Source organism: Vidua chalybeata, chromosome 12, assembly GCF_026979565.1.
Source record: "Vidua chalybeata isolate OUT-0048 chromosome 12, bVidCha1 merged haplotype, whole genome shotgun sequence".
Lineage (NCBI taxonomy): Eukaryota > Metazoa > Chordata > Aves > Passeriformes > Viduidae > Vidua > Vidua chalybeata.
In genome coordinates, this window is record NC_071541.1 from 1,505,847 (window position 1) to 1,524,162 (window position 18,316).

Sequence of the window (18,316 nt, forward strand, 5' to 3'; positions counted from 1 at the left end):
TGGGCAGGGACAGCTCCCACTAGCCCAGCTGCTGAGGTCAGATCACTGCTGGGTTTTTTTTAATGTTGATTTTTTGATCAGTCCTCAGTGCCCTAAACTCAACTCTGTTTCCAAGTGTACCTGTTGACTTCTTTCCTCGTGATGCGTTTGAACTTAGTGAGTTTCTGTCTGTGAAGAAATACAAAATTCACCAAGGAATTGTAGTTAATAATTGATTTTCAAGGCTACAATTTCTTTTAATGTGGGGCCAGGATCGTGAAGGGTGCAGGATGAATGCTATGGGCCAGATCCAGCTCTGCCATACCCAATACAGTGGGAATCCTCAAAACTGCCTTTCTACACACATTATTTTTAGACAAGAAAGCATCAAAATGCAAGATCACTCTTAAAAGTGCCTGAATATTCACTAACTGCATAAATGAAATTGTCTAGGATTCTTTTGATACCACAATGCTTAAAATATCTTTAAAGCACTGTACAAGCAGCACTGGAAGCAGCTCACAAACTGTCAGTGGATATAATTTAAGTGTCCTAAATTCTTTATTTTTCTTTTCTTTACTGTTCTGTAGCGTCAGAACAACCCACAAACACTAAATGGCAAAGGCAATTTTTTAAAACTGTATTTTCTTAATTTTTTTTTTTTCTTTCATTTACCGAGGGGCAGAAATCCAAGAGTTTTCTGAACCAGTATTTTGCTGGGAGTCAGAGCACAGGTGAAACGTTTGAGGTGTGTTCTGCCACCACAGTGGGACTTGGAGCACATGATGCTTCCTACCCCAACTCCTAAAAATGGGTACAAGCAGCAGCTGAACGCTGGTCCCACGCACAGCCCGGGGAGGACGTGCCCCATCTCTTGTCACTATCCAAGATGTTACAGTGCCACCTTCAGTCTGAAATACGGGAGGAAAATCCCTTTAAAAGCCAGCCATGCCCCAAGGAGGCTTCCCAGGAGAGGCTGGTGGCTGCCACAGGAACGAGAAGGCAGCACCTCCACAGTGAATCTCTGCCTTGGCACTCATGGAATTAATTTAATTTAAAGCTGTCCTTGGTCTGTCCCTCTGCATTCATGGGATTGTGCCCTGAGAGGTTGGGGAGTCCCCATCTCTGGAAGTGCCCAAGGCCAGGTTGGAGCAGCCTGGGACAGTTGGGAGGTGTCCCTGCCACGGCAGGGGTGGCACTGGGTGGGATTTAAGGCCCCTCTGACCCAAACCAATCTGGGATTCTATGAACACAGAAAGCTTGGGGAACAGAGCTTTTTTAAAGCTTGGGGAACAGATGAACCAGGCCCCACCCAAATAATCCCTAAAAATGCCTTAAACAGGAAAAAAAAACCCCACTTCTGGCTCCTACAGCAGCATTTAAAACAGGTCTGGTAGAGAAACAGATTCATCATGTTTTACACCCAGATTTTAGGGCAGAAAAGGAAGTTCTAATGTTAAAGGACACTGGGAAGAAATTGATTTTCAGAGTAAACTTTGCCAAATGGCTCCTCAGAATACTTGGACTGCAGAGGAATCCAGAGTCAGGGCACAGCAGCCTGAGCCTGGGGCAGGGTGGTGACAGAGCACTGAGGTGAAATCCACATTTCCTGCCTGTTCCACACTCCTGCAGTTACACCCCACATTCATCAGCCCTCACTGAGACCTGCTCTTAGATCTTCATTTAAAACTGGCTCATGAAATGCAAAACCCCACCAACTACAGACACACTCCAAAGCTCTACCTAGAGCACATGGTTACATAAAATTGCATCTGCATGAGACACTCTGGCTATGCATAATTTATCCCTACTCCCATCCACACACAGTAATTAGCCCTTGCTGACACTTAATGAATGGGAATTCTCATAAAGGTTCTCCAGTTTTTGTGCTTCATGCAAACATATTCAGTGACTAATTTTTGCTTCTTATCTAATTCGAACCGTTCATCTGAAATAATGAATTGGTTGCCAACTGAAACTTTCTTTAAACTGGTTTTAACAACAACAAAAACACAGCACAAAACCATCCTTTAGAAGCAAAAGCACAACACAAAATTGTCTTTTAGAAGCAAAAACCCTTCAGAAGTGCAGTGCTTCCCCCCTGAAGTCATGCGTGCTGCGGGGGGATAAAGGAAGGGAGCAAAATAATCAGCCAGACTGGAAAGCAGCAGTGATGCACTTGGTTATCTCACTGTGCTAATCCTCCATCAGGTGACTGCTCACAAGGTCTCTTTAAGCCCTCATTACTGAGGTAGAAATCCAGAAGCAGGACAGGCACTTTGGTGACCCCAAAATAACACGTTTGACCTCGGAGAGGGCTCGGGGGGATTTACAGAGCCACCCCCAGGAAGGTGGCACCTCACAGATGTGCTGGGAGGGGAGGCAGCAAAGTGTTCTTCTCTAAAGAAATCACACTGAAATTCTATAAATCAAACAGCTTTTGCTCCCCAGCCAGAAGACACAAATTAGTGACTGGGCTTCGGATGTAATTCCAGGAGCTCTGAACCTGCAGCTTGGCAGAGATGAGGCTTTTAATTCTCTCATTAAAAGCCCTTCCAATTGAGTAGACATTAATTGTAGTTTTTCACAATAATAGGCTCAAATCATATGACAACAAATCCTACAAGTCAGTTGGAGATATTTATACCAGGACAAGTTATAACCTGTTGGTTGTGCTTCAGATACTTCCACCAGCTTGAAAATACTCTCCTTAAATGTGAATTTAAGGCAGAACAGCTTCTGTTCTCCTGATCCAAGCCACGGGGAGTACCTGGCTGTCACCACTCACTGTCACCTACTCCAGCACACACACAGAGGGCTCTGGAGGCTGGGAAGTCCCAGGTACATTTACAAAATAAATTAAATGCTATACAGAGCACTGTACCAAATATTCCACTGGGATTGATCTAATCTAGGAAAAAAAAAATCAAAACTCCAAACTCACCTTGATCATTTCTGCCACGTAACTCTCTGGTCCTGTGTATTCTGTGGAATCTTTGACTTTCACTAAGACAATAAAGCACAAATAGTGCCACATGTTGTGCTCTTCCTTAATGTGCTCTTCAAAGGTGACTGTCTTGTTGTCAAACTTATCTCTCTCCAAACCTGCGAGAGGACACAGGGAGAACCCTGAGTGTTTGCCAGCTGGGGACCAGGAAAATCAGCTTGAGGACAAAACTGATTTCTAAAGTCTGCTGCACTTCTGCAAGTCACAGTCATTCTGGAGTGGACACTGAGTATCAGGATAAAACGTGACAAACACCCAGGAAGAGGAGGGAGAAGAGAAGGGAGAGAAGAGAAGGGAGAGGAGAGAAGAGAAGGGAGAGAAGAGGAGAAGGGAGAGAAGAGGAGAAGGGAGAGAAGAGGAGAAGGGAGAGAAGAGGAGAAGGGAGAGAAGAGGAGAAGGGAGAGAAGAGGAGAAGGGAGAGAAGAGGAGAAGGGAGAGAAGAGGAGAAGGGAGAGAAGAGGAGAAGGGAGAGAAGAGAAGGGAAAAAGAAAAGAAAGAGAAGAAAAAAAGACCAGATGAGAAAGAGAAGAAGAAAAAGAGGAGGAAGAGAAGGAAGAGAAAGAGTAAAGTGTAACGAGTACTGCTTATATTTATTATACATAACAGAATAAAATTGGTTAAAAAAGGCAACAACCCTGTAGCAAGCAGTTTGTTGGATTTCATAACACATCTCCTATTTTTGGGCAAACTGATAGCAAAAGCAATGTTTGCTCTGCAGCAAATTTCCAAAGGTTATCCCGTCAGGCTGTGTGTTATGCAACATGGCAGGACCATGTCAGTCAACCACAGCACCTCCACTCCCAACCTCCTGGTGGGAAAAGCTTCCACAGGCACGCTTGGAAGAAATGACTGCTCATAAAAATCTCTCCTGTTCCCATAGGAAACTGTTCTTCGAGGCAGAGGAGAAGCAAGAACTGAAGTCTTGAGGAAAAATGGTATCCTGAGCATTCCCCATCTGGTCCTGCTGCCAAGCTGCAGTGCACGTGGTGCCCAGGAACATGAACTGGCTGAGGAATGCAAGGAGGAACAGCCAGCAATTCAAGGCTTTTTTCCTCTGAGCTTGCAGCTATCCCTGGCTTACCCAGAGTAACCCCTTCCTCTTAAGTGTGTCTCCACACTTACCACAGATAAAGCAAGTTGTTTTTAAAATTTCTTCTTTCTTCTGTTTTTCACTCCTTAAATCAGCAAAAGTGTCAATGATCACCCCAAAGATCAGGTTCAGGACAATGATGATGACCATGAAGAAGAACAACAGATCATAGATCACTCTAGCAGCAAAGAGAGGTTCCTGCAAGAAACATTTTGGAATTATTAACAGCCCAGTTAGGTGCACATCTCAGCCTCATTACCACCCTGCCCCACACCCCTTTGCCCGAGATTCTCCACTGCTGATGCTCTCCAAGGGGAGCTCACAATTCAAAACATTAAATGAAACTAAAATGCAAAAATCACTGAAAGAAAAGCCAAGTTAGTCAGCTGCCACTGTGGGATCTCTGCAGAGCTGCTCTTCCTGTGTCCAAGATTTTGGACTTCTCTCACTTTCACAAGAGAAAAAAAACTCTTCTCTCCCACACGAATTTGTTCTCTCCCCTCCCTGAAGCCCTTCCAAATGATACCCTAATATTAATCTGCAGTATATCAACAGAGGATCAGTGTGGACCATTAAGTTTTTTACTGGAATTTAATACCATTAATTGCATTTAACAGCCATGTAAGCTGGACTTTTGAGTACAGATTCCACATTTATCACAGGCCTGAATATGCAAAATATCCAACCCCCATTTTCACAATCATCCTACCAGTCAAGTGCCAAACTTATTATTAAGAATTAAGTAACTTTGACGGCTAAGTTTTAGAAAAAAGCTTTGAAATGTCAGGTAAAACAGAAAAGCATGGCTCCCTATGTGGCTTTGGGAGTGACAGCCTGAGCCTCAGATCACAGAACCACCACAGAATGGTAAAAGGGTGGGAAGGGACCTTAAATCCCACCCAGTGCCACCCCTGCCATGGCAGGGACACCTCCCACTGTCCCAGCTGCTCCCAGCCCTGTCCAGCCTGGCCTTGGGCACTGCCAGGGATCCAGGGGCAGCCCCAGCTGCTCTGGGCACCTGTGCCAGGGCTGCCCACCCTGCCAGGGAACAATTTCTTCCTAAATGATGGACACAAAAGCTTAAACAGCAGTCAGACAGGGAGCCAGAGGGGTGTTATGGAAAATTCCTGCTGCTTAGCCTGGTCCTCACTCTGCTGGCAGCTCCAAACCACATCATCCTTCCTCCCCCACACTCCCACCAGCCCAGCCTGGTCCCTGTCCTTCCTTCCCTCCCATTTGACACGTTAGCTCTCCCTAGGGATGCTCCCACAAAAGCTGGTGCCACTGGCACCCGCCAGCCACCACAGCATTTTCCTGAGCCACCTCACGCTCCTCCCTCACTGATCTGAACTCATCTCCTTCCTTCAGCTCCTCAGCTCCCAGCTCAGCCTCTTGGCTCCCCCATCCCTGCTCTTCTGGGCCCACTCTGGCCATCCCACAGCTCTGAAAGCCTGGGAGGAGTGGCTGGTGCTCAGTGCGGCCCCCAGGGATGTCACCCCAGCAGCAGAGCGTCCCTCTGCATGTCTGGAGCAGTGCACACACACCCTCCCCAGCAGAGCAGATCCCAGCCCTGCTCAGCAGCACTCCTCCACCCCCAGCCAGTGGTAATTTACCTCTTTGGAAGGTTTCCTGAGCACATCACCTACTCCACCCCCGCTCCTGAGCCCGTGACTCAGAACAGTAACAATGCACATCAGCAGCGTCTCGCACGTATGCTCCTTGTTCTCTTCCTCCATCTCCTCAGTGAGCAGCTCTGGGAACACAGCAAGCAAAGACACGTTTCACAGCCAAGATTAGCTCTAAATCCTCCTCTCCATTCTTTGCTGGGTGTGCTCTCTCCCCCCCTCAGACTGCCAGCCTGTGCTGCAAATCCCTGTAGGTTCATTCCCCAAATAATCACAGGACAGTGTGGGCTGGGGGGACCTCTGCAGATCACCCACCCAACCCCTGCCCAGGCAGGGTCACCTGGAGCAGGGACACGGCCAGGTGGGTTTGGGATGGCCCCAGAGACACTCCATGATTCCCTGGGCAGCTGCTCCAGGGCTCTGCTCCCTCCATGGACAGCAGCTCTTCCTCATGCTGAGGCAGAACCTGTTTTAGTTAATGGCCACTGCTCCTTGTCCTATCACTGGCAACCACTGGGAAGGGTCTGAAGCCATCCTCTGACACTCCCTAGGGATATTGTATGGATTGATGGGATCCCCTCTCTGTCTTCCTTGGACTAAACAGGCCCTGAACAGTCTCTCCCCATAAGGGAGATGCTCCAGACCCCTCCTCATCCCATGGCCTTCCCTGGAGCCTCTCCAGAGCCACCCTGGGAGCAGATCTCCTCGCTGCCCTCCTCTCCCCACCACCAGTTTTCTTTTGTGCCTGAACTGCTGCCTGTGCCTGGGTGCAATCTCTTTCCCTCCCTGCTCGCATGCACAGCTCAGCTCACCAGATGCCTGTTTATACAGAACCCGAGCTTTTTGACAGCTCAGAGGACAAAGTGTTGCCTCTTCCACTCTCCCCTGGTGCCTGACAGATTGCACAGCCTTTGGGCTGCACTCAAAATGGCAACTTCCACTCGGAGCTTTCAAATGGCTAAAAGATCAGTGCTTGTGGAAACAGCACACCTCTTCTGACCTCCTCTTCGCTCGGCTCAAGGCTCCAACTTCACTGCTTCGCTTGCAGAGCTGCTAAAATCCACTCCCTAACCTCACACGCCCCCCCCTGTACCCATTAAACATCTCACGGCTTTCATTTCATCACAAAAATGCTCATGAGCAGATCCCACCTTCCCACAGCCAGCCCTGGAGAGGCCCCAGTCCCTGTGCAGCCCTGAGGTAACCAAAACCCCACAGCAGTGGCCAAATATGGGGCACCATGAGCACCCCTGACCACACAAGACCCTGGCACTGGGCTGGTTATTTGTGATACAAAAACATCCCTGAGGTTTCCTTCCTGCAGCCAGAGAGAAGGAGCTGAAAGAAGCAGCTTTTCCTGCAGCAAGGCTGAATTTTACTGTCTCAGAGAGGACCCCTGAGCAAAGCAGAGCCCTCTCCTCCTGTGAGCAGGGGCTGGTGGCCATCACTGACCTTTGATGGCCGTGCAAGAGCCACCCTTCCCAGAGAAACTGGGATGTTCTGTCTGCCCCTCCCAGCCAGCACCATAAATCTCCCACATGGAAATTACATTTTCTAGAAATAAAACTGGAATATTTCAATACCCAGGTAATATCTCACTTTCTTGATCTCCAAACCCCCCAAACCTACCCTCGTCTACTTAATCCACCGAGCACTTCCTGCCATGATATTAAAACAGTTTCCTTAGTTTGAGATAGAACAACGCTGCCAATAAACCATATTTCACAGGGCATTATCCTCTGAGATCACATTTAATAGCCTCATGTTTTAAAATAATAAACTTTGCAAAGACGCAAACTGCATCTCTTCCTTCTGCAATTGATGCAGAAAATTAAAGAGTATGGCAGTGTTTTATGAAGTCTGGTTTAGTTGTAAGTTTCTCTGCTTTAGTCACTTCATGTAACAGATGTTATTTGTGCTGCTGGCCTAAATTAATCCTATTTCAAGTTAATCTCGTGATAGCTTTGTTCTCAAATTTATTGCATAGGATTTTCTAAAGGAGTTCTTTTAATTGAAGGTGATTAACTAAAAAAAAAGAGTGAAAACTCAGGGTGTGAGTTAGGAATCCCAGAGAGGTACTTACGGTCGGAGGGAATGATGGAGGAGCAGTTGTCACTGCTCCCAGCCTTGCACACGTCTGAGTAGAGGAACTCGCCAGTCATGGTCTCACCTGGCTCTGTGCGATCTGAAACCACAAAATGCTGCATCAAAGGATGCTTCAACACCTTGCAAGGTGACTCCTCGGGTATTAGGGCTCCCCATCATACTCAGTGTGCAATTACAAGGCATTCAGAGCAGTATCTTACCCTAGAGATTTCAGCAGTGCACAGTTACTTTCCAATTTACACATTCCATGGCTTTCAATTCAACCACAAAAGCATTTTTATTTCACAGAATCCCAGATTCACTGAGGTTGGAATAGACCTTCAAGATTCTTCACTTAGTGGCTGATGCCCCACTTTGTCCCCAGCCCAGAGCACTCAGTGCCACGCCCCTGGACACCTCCAGGGATGGGCACTCCAAACCTCCCTGGGCAGCCCCTTCCAAGGCCTGAGCACCCTTTTCCATGGAGAAATTCCTCCTGCTGTCCAACCTGAGCCTCCCCTGGCAGAGCTGGAGCCCTTTCCCTGTGTCCTGTCCATGCCCTGGGGAACAAGAGCCCGTTATCTCTGCAACACAACCCTGCAACGAGCTGCTGGCACTGACCTGGCAGCAGGGTCTCGTTGGGGAGCTTGTCCACCTCCAGGATGAAGTCATCCTTGAAGAAGAGGTAGCCCACGATGGAGAACAGGTAGACCAGGATAAGGGCCAGCACGGCCGTCAGGATGATGGAGCGCCCGTTGCGGGTGACGCTCTTGATGACGTTGAGCAGCGTCTCCTCCCGGTACACCAGGTCAAAGAGCTGGGGACAGCCAACAACAGCACATGGAGCACCAGCGTGGGTATTCTCAGCTCAGTCAGAGAGAAAGAGAAAGGTTTTCTAACCAGGCGAGAGCCTGGGAAGCAGTTGGGAAAGAATGTAAATAATTCTCTAATCTCTCTTGTTATTCACATTGTTTATAGATATGTTCTGTCACTGTGCATCATTCACTCCACACCAATGGTGTGGGGTGTTTTTACTCTAAGACCAATGAAATTCATCTTCTCGATGTTCTCTATATATAGAGTGGTACATTTGAAATAAATCAGTGGTACATTTGAAATACATTTGAATAAATAATTCTCTAATCTACCTTGTTATTCACACTGTTTATAGATATGTTCTGCCTGTGCATCATTCACTGCACACCAATGGTGTGGGGTGTTTTTACTCTAAGACCAATGAAATTAGTCTGCACGATGTTCTCTATGTATAGAGTGGTACATTTGAAATAAATCAGTGGTACATTTGAAATACATTTGAATAAATAATTCTCTAATCTACCTTGTTATTCACACTGTTTATAGATATGTTATGCCTGTGCATCATTTACTGCCCACCAATGGTGTGAGATGTTTTTACTCTAAGACCAATGAAATTAGTCTGCACGATGTTCTCTATGTATAGAGTGGTACATTTGCAATAAATCAGAGCTCATTTTCTTTGCCTCCTGATCTGGAGCTCTCTGTTCCCGTCCTGCTCGACGGTGTCACACCAGCAGCACTGTGCCACCGTGCCCTGGGCCATGCCCCAGGAGCAGCAGGAGCTGAGGCAGCTGTGCCCTCCTCTGCAGCAGCCCCTCAGTGCTAGACACACACCAAGCTGCCAGCACAGACTGCTAGCTGGTTTTTGTAGTATTATCTACCCCCTCACAGCCTCCAAACAGCTCACTTCAATTTGCTGTTTTCTTTAAAACTTAATTTATTGAGCATTTCGTTAAATAAGCAATGCTTTTCCCCCAAAATCTGTGGTTAGATTTCTCTGCTGATGCTTCCTTCATTTTTCACTGGGTCTGGGACAACCCACAGCAGAGCCCAGGCAGGTTGTGGCTATGCTGGTGGATCACAGGACAGGTATTTGTTAAACTGGACCTCCATGAACACAGCAAATAACCAGCTCAGGTACCAGAGGATGTGGCAAACACCGATCAGAGCCACAAAGACAGCCTGTTCTGAATGGGATTTCAGCTTTGCTTCAACAGTGACACACCTCCACCACCACTGCTTCAGTGTTATTCTAGAAGCATTGTGCTGTGCAAGGTGAATCCCACCCCAGACAGAGGGAACACGTGTGCCAGGATCCCTGTCCATCCCTGAGGGCTGGAGCCTGGACAGAGCCATGGGGACACTCCAAAGTCACCCCACTGCTCAGAAAGCACAGACACTGTGTTAGAGTTATTGATGATAACCCAGCAAAGCATCACAGCCCCTCTCATTCTACCCCATGGGCAGGGACACCTTCACTGTCCCAGGCTGCTCCCAGCCCTGTCCAGCCTGGCCTTGGGCACTGCCAGGGATCCAGGGACACCCACAGCTGCTCTGAGCACCCTGTGCCAAGGCTGCCCACCCTCAGAGGGAAGAATTTCTTCCTCAAATCTCATCTAAACCTCTCTTATTTTGGTTTAAAACCATCCCCCCATGTCCTCTCCCTGTCTGTCTGTGCAAGAAGTCACCCAGCAGCAGAAGGGATGTGGCAGGAGTCCTGCTGTCTCCCACAGTAACTAAAGAAAAGCCCCAGTCTGTGGCTCTTCCCAGTGTCTGTTCAACGGTTTCCCAGCAGAAAAGCAGAAATTTTCCTGGATACGCCCAAGATGGGACTTCACAAACAGAGCAGAAGATGTTCTGAGGGCCAAGCAAACACCCACCAAGAGGCTGTAAAAGAACTCGTGCACGAAGAGCCCCAGGGCACAGATCAGCAGGTACAGCAGGTGGTAGAGGAACTCCACGTCCATGATCATGGCCTTGTATCCTCGCGTGAAGGTTCCGCAGTTACCCACGAAACTCATCAGGAAAATGATTTTATTACAAACCTAAGGAAAGATCAACCATAAATTAGATACAATAGCAGGGAAAAGAGACTGTTTTTTCAAGCTGGAGGTAGCTTGGCATCTTGCTGGGCAATCCCTGCCAAGGCCTGACCACCTTTCATGAAGAAATTCCTGCTGGTGTCCACCCTGAGCCTCCCCAGCCCAGCCTGAGGCCGTTCCCTCTCCTCCTCTCCCTGTCCCTGGGAGCAGAGCCTGACTCCCCCTGGCTGTCCCCTCCTGGCAGGAGCTGTGCAGAGCCACAAGGTCCCCCCTGAGCTCCTTTTCTCCAGGCTCAGCCCCTTCCCAGCTCCCCCAGCTGCTCCCCATCAGACTCACAACGCATCATTTAGTGAGCCTCACACAACCCCACAAAAACCGAGGCACTTTGGGTGAATAACCTCGTGCTTTAGGTCACAGACTCCTCCCCATGCCTGTCTGAGGTTGGAGCTGTTCCTACACTGAGCAAAACCTCAGAGCTCTGTCTGGCAGCCCGGGGGAAGCAGGATTAAAGGAACAACTCAGAGCACCCCCGTGAGGAGCAGCCCAAGGAGGGAATTACTCCTCCCACCAGTCCCACCACCGTGTCCCAGGCTACTTCTGCTCCACGTCTTCACACCCAGCTAAGGAACCCTTACACAGGGGGCAAGAGGAGGTCAGGAAAGCCCCCTGGGTTCTTACATTGAACGCTCCCAGAAGGAACAAGGTGGGCTGCAAGCCCACGGAGAAGATGAGCCGCAGGATGGTGGAGGCGATCAGGGCCCGGATGCCGTGGGGCTTGGGCAGGGCGATGACGATGGCCAGGGAGATGAGCATGGCTGTCCACAGCAAGCCAGACAAGTGGGGCTCCAGCGTGCCTGGGCAGAGGCAAAACAGAGCCATTCCTGCACAACCAAACCGAGCAGCCCAGTGCCATTTGTTCCTTGCTGGAGCATCACCCAGCCCGCAGCCTCCAGCAGGCTTTAATCACCAGCTCGCTCCTAAATCATCCTGCAGGTGTAAGTGCTACAGCATCTTCATTTTGGTGCTCACACCTGAGTGCTGAGGGCCCTTTGCAGCCCCTGCTGCTGTGCAGAGGCAGTGCCTGGGCAGGTGAGGACACTCCCCCTGATGTGCTTTAGGTCAGACCCTCGCTCCCATTTTTGGCACCTCTGGCTATTTCTGGGTCTATTTAGACTGTCCCCTGAGACTGGCTGCTTACACAACACTGAGCCCGTGCAGCTAAAAATACACTTCCCTGAAAGAGCCATAAAAAAGATCCAGCCCAAAACACTCCGATTTACGCAAAATGTGAGACACCTCTTTCTCAAAGCTGACTTAAATTTTTTTGTCTTCAAGCAACTGGTTCCTCAACCGACAAAAAAGCAAGATCCCCCAAATTTCACAGCACTCTGCAGCCCTTCTGCAAGCACATTCTCACAGAACTTGTGTCTGACTGGCAAGATCCTCTCTCAGGGCTTTCTCCCCCTGCTCCCAAATTCAGGCAGCTTAGGAAATATTACTCTCATCTGACTACCACGAGCAGCCATTTAATCTTGTTCCAAATCACTGCAGATGAATAAAGACAGAAGAGGATGGATGGAAATTAAAAGTTAATAAGCATAAAGTTGAACAGCTGTTTTGGCTGCCTGTTTGGGCTCCTGGAGCTGTCACACAGCACAAGGTGCAGAGCTGGGAATGGAGTCACTGGGTGGGAACAAGCAACAGCACGGGGAGGGACAGAGGAAATGTGCAGCAGCTCATTTAGGAACGGCTTATCTAAAATCTAAAAAAGATTTATTGGGAGTATATTTGCTTTCAGGAGTTGCAGCAGCTCCCAGCAGGCCTGGAGAAACACCTGGAGTGAGTGAGGTCCTCGGGTGCTGCCTGGAACACCCACCTGGGCCCAGCCCAGAACCCCAAGGCTGCCCAGCAGCACCAGGAGGGCACTGCCAGGACCTCACGGGACCCAGCTGTGCCACCTCAGGGCAGAGCAGGGCCCTCCCAGGGCAGGGAGGCTGGCAGCAGCATCCCTGTCCTGGCACACGGAGCTAAGGGTGGTCACTGCTCAACTGCTGCACCCAGCCTGACCCCAAAGCCTTGCTGGGAGCACGGGGACTCCCTGCACAGCCACAGGCAGGAGGAACACGCAGCCAGCAGGAAGTGCTGCCTGTCTCTGGAATTCTCACCATTCCAGTACCGAATTCCAGGCTTCCAGTTTTGTTTCTGCTCCTCAAGTCAGAAGTTTTACAGCTTCTGCTACTGTCAGATGCTCGTCAGCTGCTCAGTTCACCGTGTCTGAGCAATTCAAGACACTGACAACTTCCCCCAAACAGTCTGTTTGGAAGAGTGGTTTTTTTTTTTTTTTTAAGCTAAATATAAGATACACATGTATTTATTTATTTTACTTTTTGGTTTCCAACTAGGAGAGGAAGAGCTTTTATCAAAATGTTACCTGATAAATAAAGAATTTCGAATATGTAGGGTAGGGCATCTTCAAAATGCCAAACAATTCCCCCCACAGTCTTGCAGTTTGTAATCTCAGGGAACTCATTTAACCAGCAGCTTTCCTGGCAGCCATAAATTCAGAGCTTTTAACTTGGGATCTTTGCAACTAGAGACAGAAATTCAGTTGCTCTTTGGGCTCCTTAGAACCCTCCAGCCAGGATCTGAGCTGTCCCCACTCTGCTGACACTGGGTGTGACACTGAGGAGCAGCAGCTGCAGCCACAGCCTGGCGGTCCTGATGGCAGAAGGTAAAAGTGTTTTGTTCCCCCTCTCAGGAGCTCTGGAATTTGGTCTAAAACATCCCTCTGACAGGCTTTTTCAGGATGCACCCAAGGAAAAAGCTCCTACCCAGACATTCACATCGTTCTGCAAGCGATGCACGTGACACTGCTGAGAACATCCCTGCGGATTCCCCGGGGCTGCAGCCCTGGGGAGAGGCTGGATCTGCTCAGAGCTCACTGAGCTGCCTCTGAGAGCCACCACGGACCTGCCACTGCTCAATCCCACGGTGCTATCCCAAAATTCGAGGTGGGAACGTGGCACCCTGCTCCCCGTGGGGATCCTCTGCTCCCCACACCCCTGGGGCAGGCAGTGCTGCCAATGGGCTCCTCTCCCTCATCCTCCACGGATTCCTGCTGCTCACTGCCCCCCTGCCAAGGCAGGATAATGTCACCCACCCCCAGCACTCAGAGGCCTCCTGGAGCACCAGGAAAAGTGTGTGGAAAATGCCATTAATAAACTGCAAGCTCAAGGAAAACAACGCATTCAACATTTCGCCTATTTTTAGCTCAATCCTTAATTACAGGACTTTAAACTGAAGTAGAACAGTCAAGCAATTAAAGGTGGATGTTTATGTCAGGTAATTTTTTCCCCTAGGAAAAAGCATGGCTCTATATTTTCCTTAAAAGTGCCTCAAGAAAGAGTAAGAGAACAGCACAATTTAAAACAAGGCAATGTAAAAAGCCAGACTCTGTTCTCCTACCGCCACTGATGCAAACAGCGGTGCACAGACACGGGTGGGGAGAGCAGAATTTGGCTCATTACACCTTATTTGTTCACGTGGCTTTTTAGGTTAAATATCAGTACCTCCTCGGATTCCCTTGAATGGGTAGAAAAATGCCACGAGCAGGTTCATGAGCACAGCCAGGTTAAAGGAAATGCTGCTCCAGAAGGACATGTTCCGAGCACACCAGTACAGGAAAGGCTGAGCTGAAAGAGAGAAAATGATTTCTTTTTAATGGAGAGTTGAGTAAAAATAAGAGGTGCCTATAAAAAAAAAAAATCACCACTAAAACAAGTTTGTTTCCAGTTTGCCCAAAAGCACAGCATCAAAAGTAATAATATTCATGGCTTATTCTGAGGTTTATTTAATTATCCTTCATCTTGGGGGGCACTTCAAGTTTCCTAGATAGTGTTTTAAGGCAAAGGATCCCTGTTTCAAACATGGTGCAGCAGCACGAGAACAAGCTGTGAAACTGCAGAGATCAAGCACTTGAGGCCTTCCCTAAAAATATACTTTGTACTCAGAGTCACACCAAGAGCAATTTGGAGGGGGAAAACGAGCTGCAGCCCCATCCCTCTGTGTTCTGCTGCTGCCAGCAGCTCACCTGCACCACACAGTGCCACCTGCAAATCCATTTTCTGCTGAGAACAGCCCAAAATAGCCCCAGAACAAGCAGGGGGTGAAGCTCCTTGGCCTTCCCTCTGCCCTGGGGGCAAAGGACTCAGCACATCTGCACAGAGCTCCATGTACAATCCAACAGCACATTTAAATCCTTAATGTTACCCAGAAATACTTCTCAAAAGGACTCCTAATTCTAATAATCCCTGCAGCCAGAACCAAGAGGCAGAAAGCAGAAAGATTCCTTTGCTGAAGTGGTCGTGAACCCCATGAAAGCTGCCTTGCAGTAATTCCCTCTGCATCCTGGCAAAATCCCCCTGATTTTAGCTCCTGCAGGCTTACTGCACAGCAAATTGTGTCCTCCTGAAATCTAGAGTAGTGAAAAAAATCCACTAAAAAGAGGGAAAGTACTGGTGGAAGGAGACAGCTTGTTTAGGTATCAGGGAGCAAAGAAAAAGCTCTCAGTAAAATTGAGGAGCAAGCTGAAAATGCAGACTTTGGGCTGAAGGGCAATTTATGACATGCAGCAGTTCTGAGCCTTGCAGCAGCCACCACCTTGCTCCAGAAAATCCCCTCCTCTAACACCCCCAGCTAACAAAGGGGTAAAGAATTCCACAATATCTCAATGTTTTCTATTTCCTTTTAACTGGAAGAATGTGCAGCCAGGTTTAATTAATTTATATGGCATTATGTAAGGGTGATTATAAAGGTCCAGGCTTAACTTTAAACCTTCCTTTGGTGATGGACACTGACTCTCTGTCTGTGTGATGCATCTGCCAGGCTTTGGCAGCTCATTTCTGTTCTTAATTAACAATTAAGAGATTTCTGGTGCTCAGATTATGGGCCAGCACCATGAGCTGAAGGGAGAAGCACACAGGTCTTTATTTTAGAAGTCTTTTGGAGGGTTGAATAGACTCTAACTGGCATCACGTGAGCACACACAGCACTGCCAGAGGTCACAGCTCCAACACAAACTACTGAAAATGTGAGAAACAACTCTGCAAACGCAAAAAAAAAATCACCCAGAGGCCAGGCAAGACCTGGACATTAGAGACAGAATAAATGATTCCAGGTTTTTAAAGGAAAAAGAAGAAATATTCTCCACTTCTGCAGGTGGATCTTGGCTAATTTGTGCTCTGTTGTTAATGATGGATGCTTTTACAGCTTGCTTGGAGACAGCCTCGAAGACAAAGTGACTCAAACAACAAAAACAAAAAAAACCAAAACAGAATATATGGATGCTGTTGAAGTTGCAATTTGTTTATGATGTCACACTCCTGCATTCTTTGCAGAGCTCTGTGATTTTTGGAAGCAGTCCCACACCTGCCCCAAGAGGGGGTTCCAGACCAGTCCTGCTCTTGCACTAAAAGCTGGAGTGGAGCTGATGCAGGGCAGGGGAGCAGCAGTGCTATCAGAGGGCAGGGGCTGAGTCCAGCAGGAGGGAGCTGCCTTATCTCCCCTTTCACAGGGTCACTGCTGGTCAGATCTCAGCACTGCCCACTGAGCCCCAGCTGCACATTCAGCCTTCAGCAGAACAAAAGTATTCAGCAAGAAGGTTTACTGGGGGACATGGTGGCACTGTGTGAATTAAAGTACCATTTTTGAGGGATTTCCCAGCTGCCAGTGGGAACCTCAGAGGGAAAATCAGTGCTTGAAAACACCTGTGTTCAGACATTTTAGCATCACAGGGATGGAAGGGACTTATCAACCTGTCAGCCAGTCTACTTGCCAAAAAAGGATGAATTCTACTTTACAATTACTCAGAAATCCATCTTTAACTTGTTCTTAAAACATCTCCATTCCTAGAGATGCCCTAAGTCCACAGCATCGTTATGGTTGGAAAAGGCTTTTACAATCACCAAGTCCAACCTTGCTGCATTCCCCTGCCTTACTCCCTCTGCATCCAGCACAGGCCACTGCTCTCTTCAGCTGGGTCCTCCCCTTTCTCCTCATCTCAGCTACACCTCCACACATTCGTTCCTTCCTGCTGGATCTCAGAAAGGACGACCTGTGCTGCTCCTTCCCACCCTGCCCTGGCTCCCCTCCAGAGGGTCCCTGTTGCTCCAGCATTCAGCCTGCCTTTATCCCAGCAGCTGCCACCTGCAGGGGAGCAGCTCTGGCACACCATTATCGGGCTTGCTGCCACGCTGGGGAACCACCTGCTGCCCAGCCAAGGTTTCAAACCCCAAAATCCCCACGTGAGCGCTCCGCCCCACGTGGAGCAGCACTGACCCACCTCGCAGTTTCTTCTGCCAGTTCATCTCATTGAAGAGGTCCTCAGACTTGAGGAAGAAGTCGTTGATCTTGCTGCCCTGCTCGTCCCTCTCCGTGGTGTAGTAGATGCGCAGCTTGGACTCCTTGGTGAGGAACTCGCAGATGCTGGGCACGGGGAACACGATCTGCTCCATGGTGCGGTCCGACCTGACAATCTGCACAGCAGCCTCATCAGTCCTTCCCACTTCTAAATGCTTTTATTTCTTGGTTTTCTGCCTGCTTTGCTCTCCCTTTCAAACCAGCTACATGCAGACGCGCTTCCAAAGAACAGCAGCTCGACACAGATTTCATTTGATTTACCTTTCAGAGCAGGGCTACATTCAGCTCCAGAATTGTAATTTCTATGCTGTGGTCTTATCCTGGCTGTACTGGTCTTAGCTGGGATTTCCACGGGGCCCAGAGAATGTCACATCAAAGCTGGGATGCAGTTCAGAGCAATGTGGTGGCCCAATTCAAGAACGTTGCCAAATTTGGGCAAGTACAAGGGATAACAGTGATACCTGTATTGCTTTTAAGAGAGTTTTGGGAAGTCACAGAACCATGGACTGGTTTGGATTGGAAGGACCTTAAAGCCCACCCAGTGCCACCCTTGCCACAGCAGGGACACCTCCCACTGTCCCCCAAGCCCCAGTGTCCAACCTGGGACACTGCCAGGGATCCAGGGGCAGCCCCAGCTCCTCCAGGAAATCTCAGTTATCTGTGAACATTTTACTTTTACAAAGCTCTAAGATGGCACATGAGGCCAAACTGTCATTTGAATCCAGAAAGAGTGGCAAAAAGCTATCACAAACTTTCTGGATTCAGCAACAGCACCGGCCAAAATGTAACAGAAGCGAAGCCACACTTCCTGCTGCCAAGAGAGCTCTGCTCAGCTCCATCCCCGAGCCCACACATGACAGCTCAGGAATAGCTCCCCCCTGCCACTGCCAGGGAATTAAATAAATAACTCTCCCTGTATGCTCTGTACCAGAGACAACAGTCCACACACAGGCAGGCAGAGCCATGGCAGCACCATGAAAATGCCCCCAGGGCTGCCCTCCCCGTGCTCAGCCCTGGGGTTCCCTACCTCGATCTGCGCCGTGTGCTTGGCGTAGAACTCCAGCGCCTCGTCCCCCTCGATCTGACCCCCTGGCTTCAGCATGTTCTGCAGCTCTTTGTTGTGACGAGCCAACTAAAATAAAGGAATGCACAGGGAGTGGGAGACACCAGATGTCTCTCTGTGATATTAAATTTCTGATTTTTGGCATAAAAAAAGAAATAGTACGCAGTCAGCTGCTAGGAAAGGGCAAAG

The 18,316-nt window shown here is 48.7% G+C and overlaps 1 protein-coding gene across 1 annotated transcript in view; it reads right to left on the reverse strand.

The window, feature by feature from the left end:
• ITPR1 (inositol 1,4,5-trisphosphate receptor type 1) overlaps window positions 1-18,316 on the reverse strand; it is a 159,785-nt gene that overhangs the window by 14,413 nt on the left and 127,056 nt on the right. Inside the window, exons 50-59 of the mRNA XM_053953544.1 lie at window positions 18,092-18,196; window positions 16,988-17,180; window positions 14,217-14,339; window positions 11,326-11,501; window positions 10,486-10,650; window positions 8,408-8,603; window positions 7,785-7,886; window positions 5,690-5,829; window positions 4,109-4,274; window positions 2,924-3,084 (exon numbers count right to left, since the gene is read on the reverse strand). Coding sequence (XP_053809519.1) covers window positions 2,924-3,084; window positions 4,109-4,274; window positions 5,690-5,829; window positions 7,785-7,886; window positions 8,408-8,603; window positions 10,486-10,650; window positions 11,326-11,501; window positions 14,217-14,339; window positions 16,988-17,180; window positions 18,092-18,196 — 1,527 coding nt within the window. The remainder of the gene's footprint in view (window positions 1-2,923; window positions 3,085-4,108; window positions 4,275-5,689; window positions 5,830-7,784; window positions 7,887-8,407; window positions 8,604-10,485; window positions 10,651-11,325; window positions 11,502-14,216; window positions 14,340-16,987; window positions 17,181-18,091; window positions 18,197-18,316) is intronic.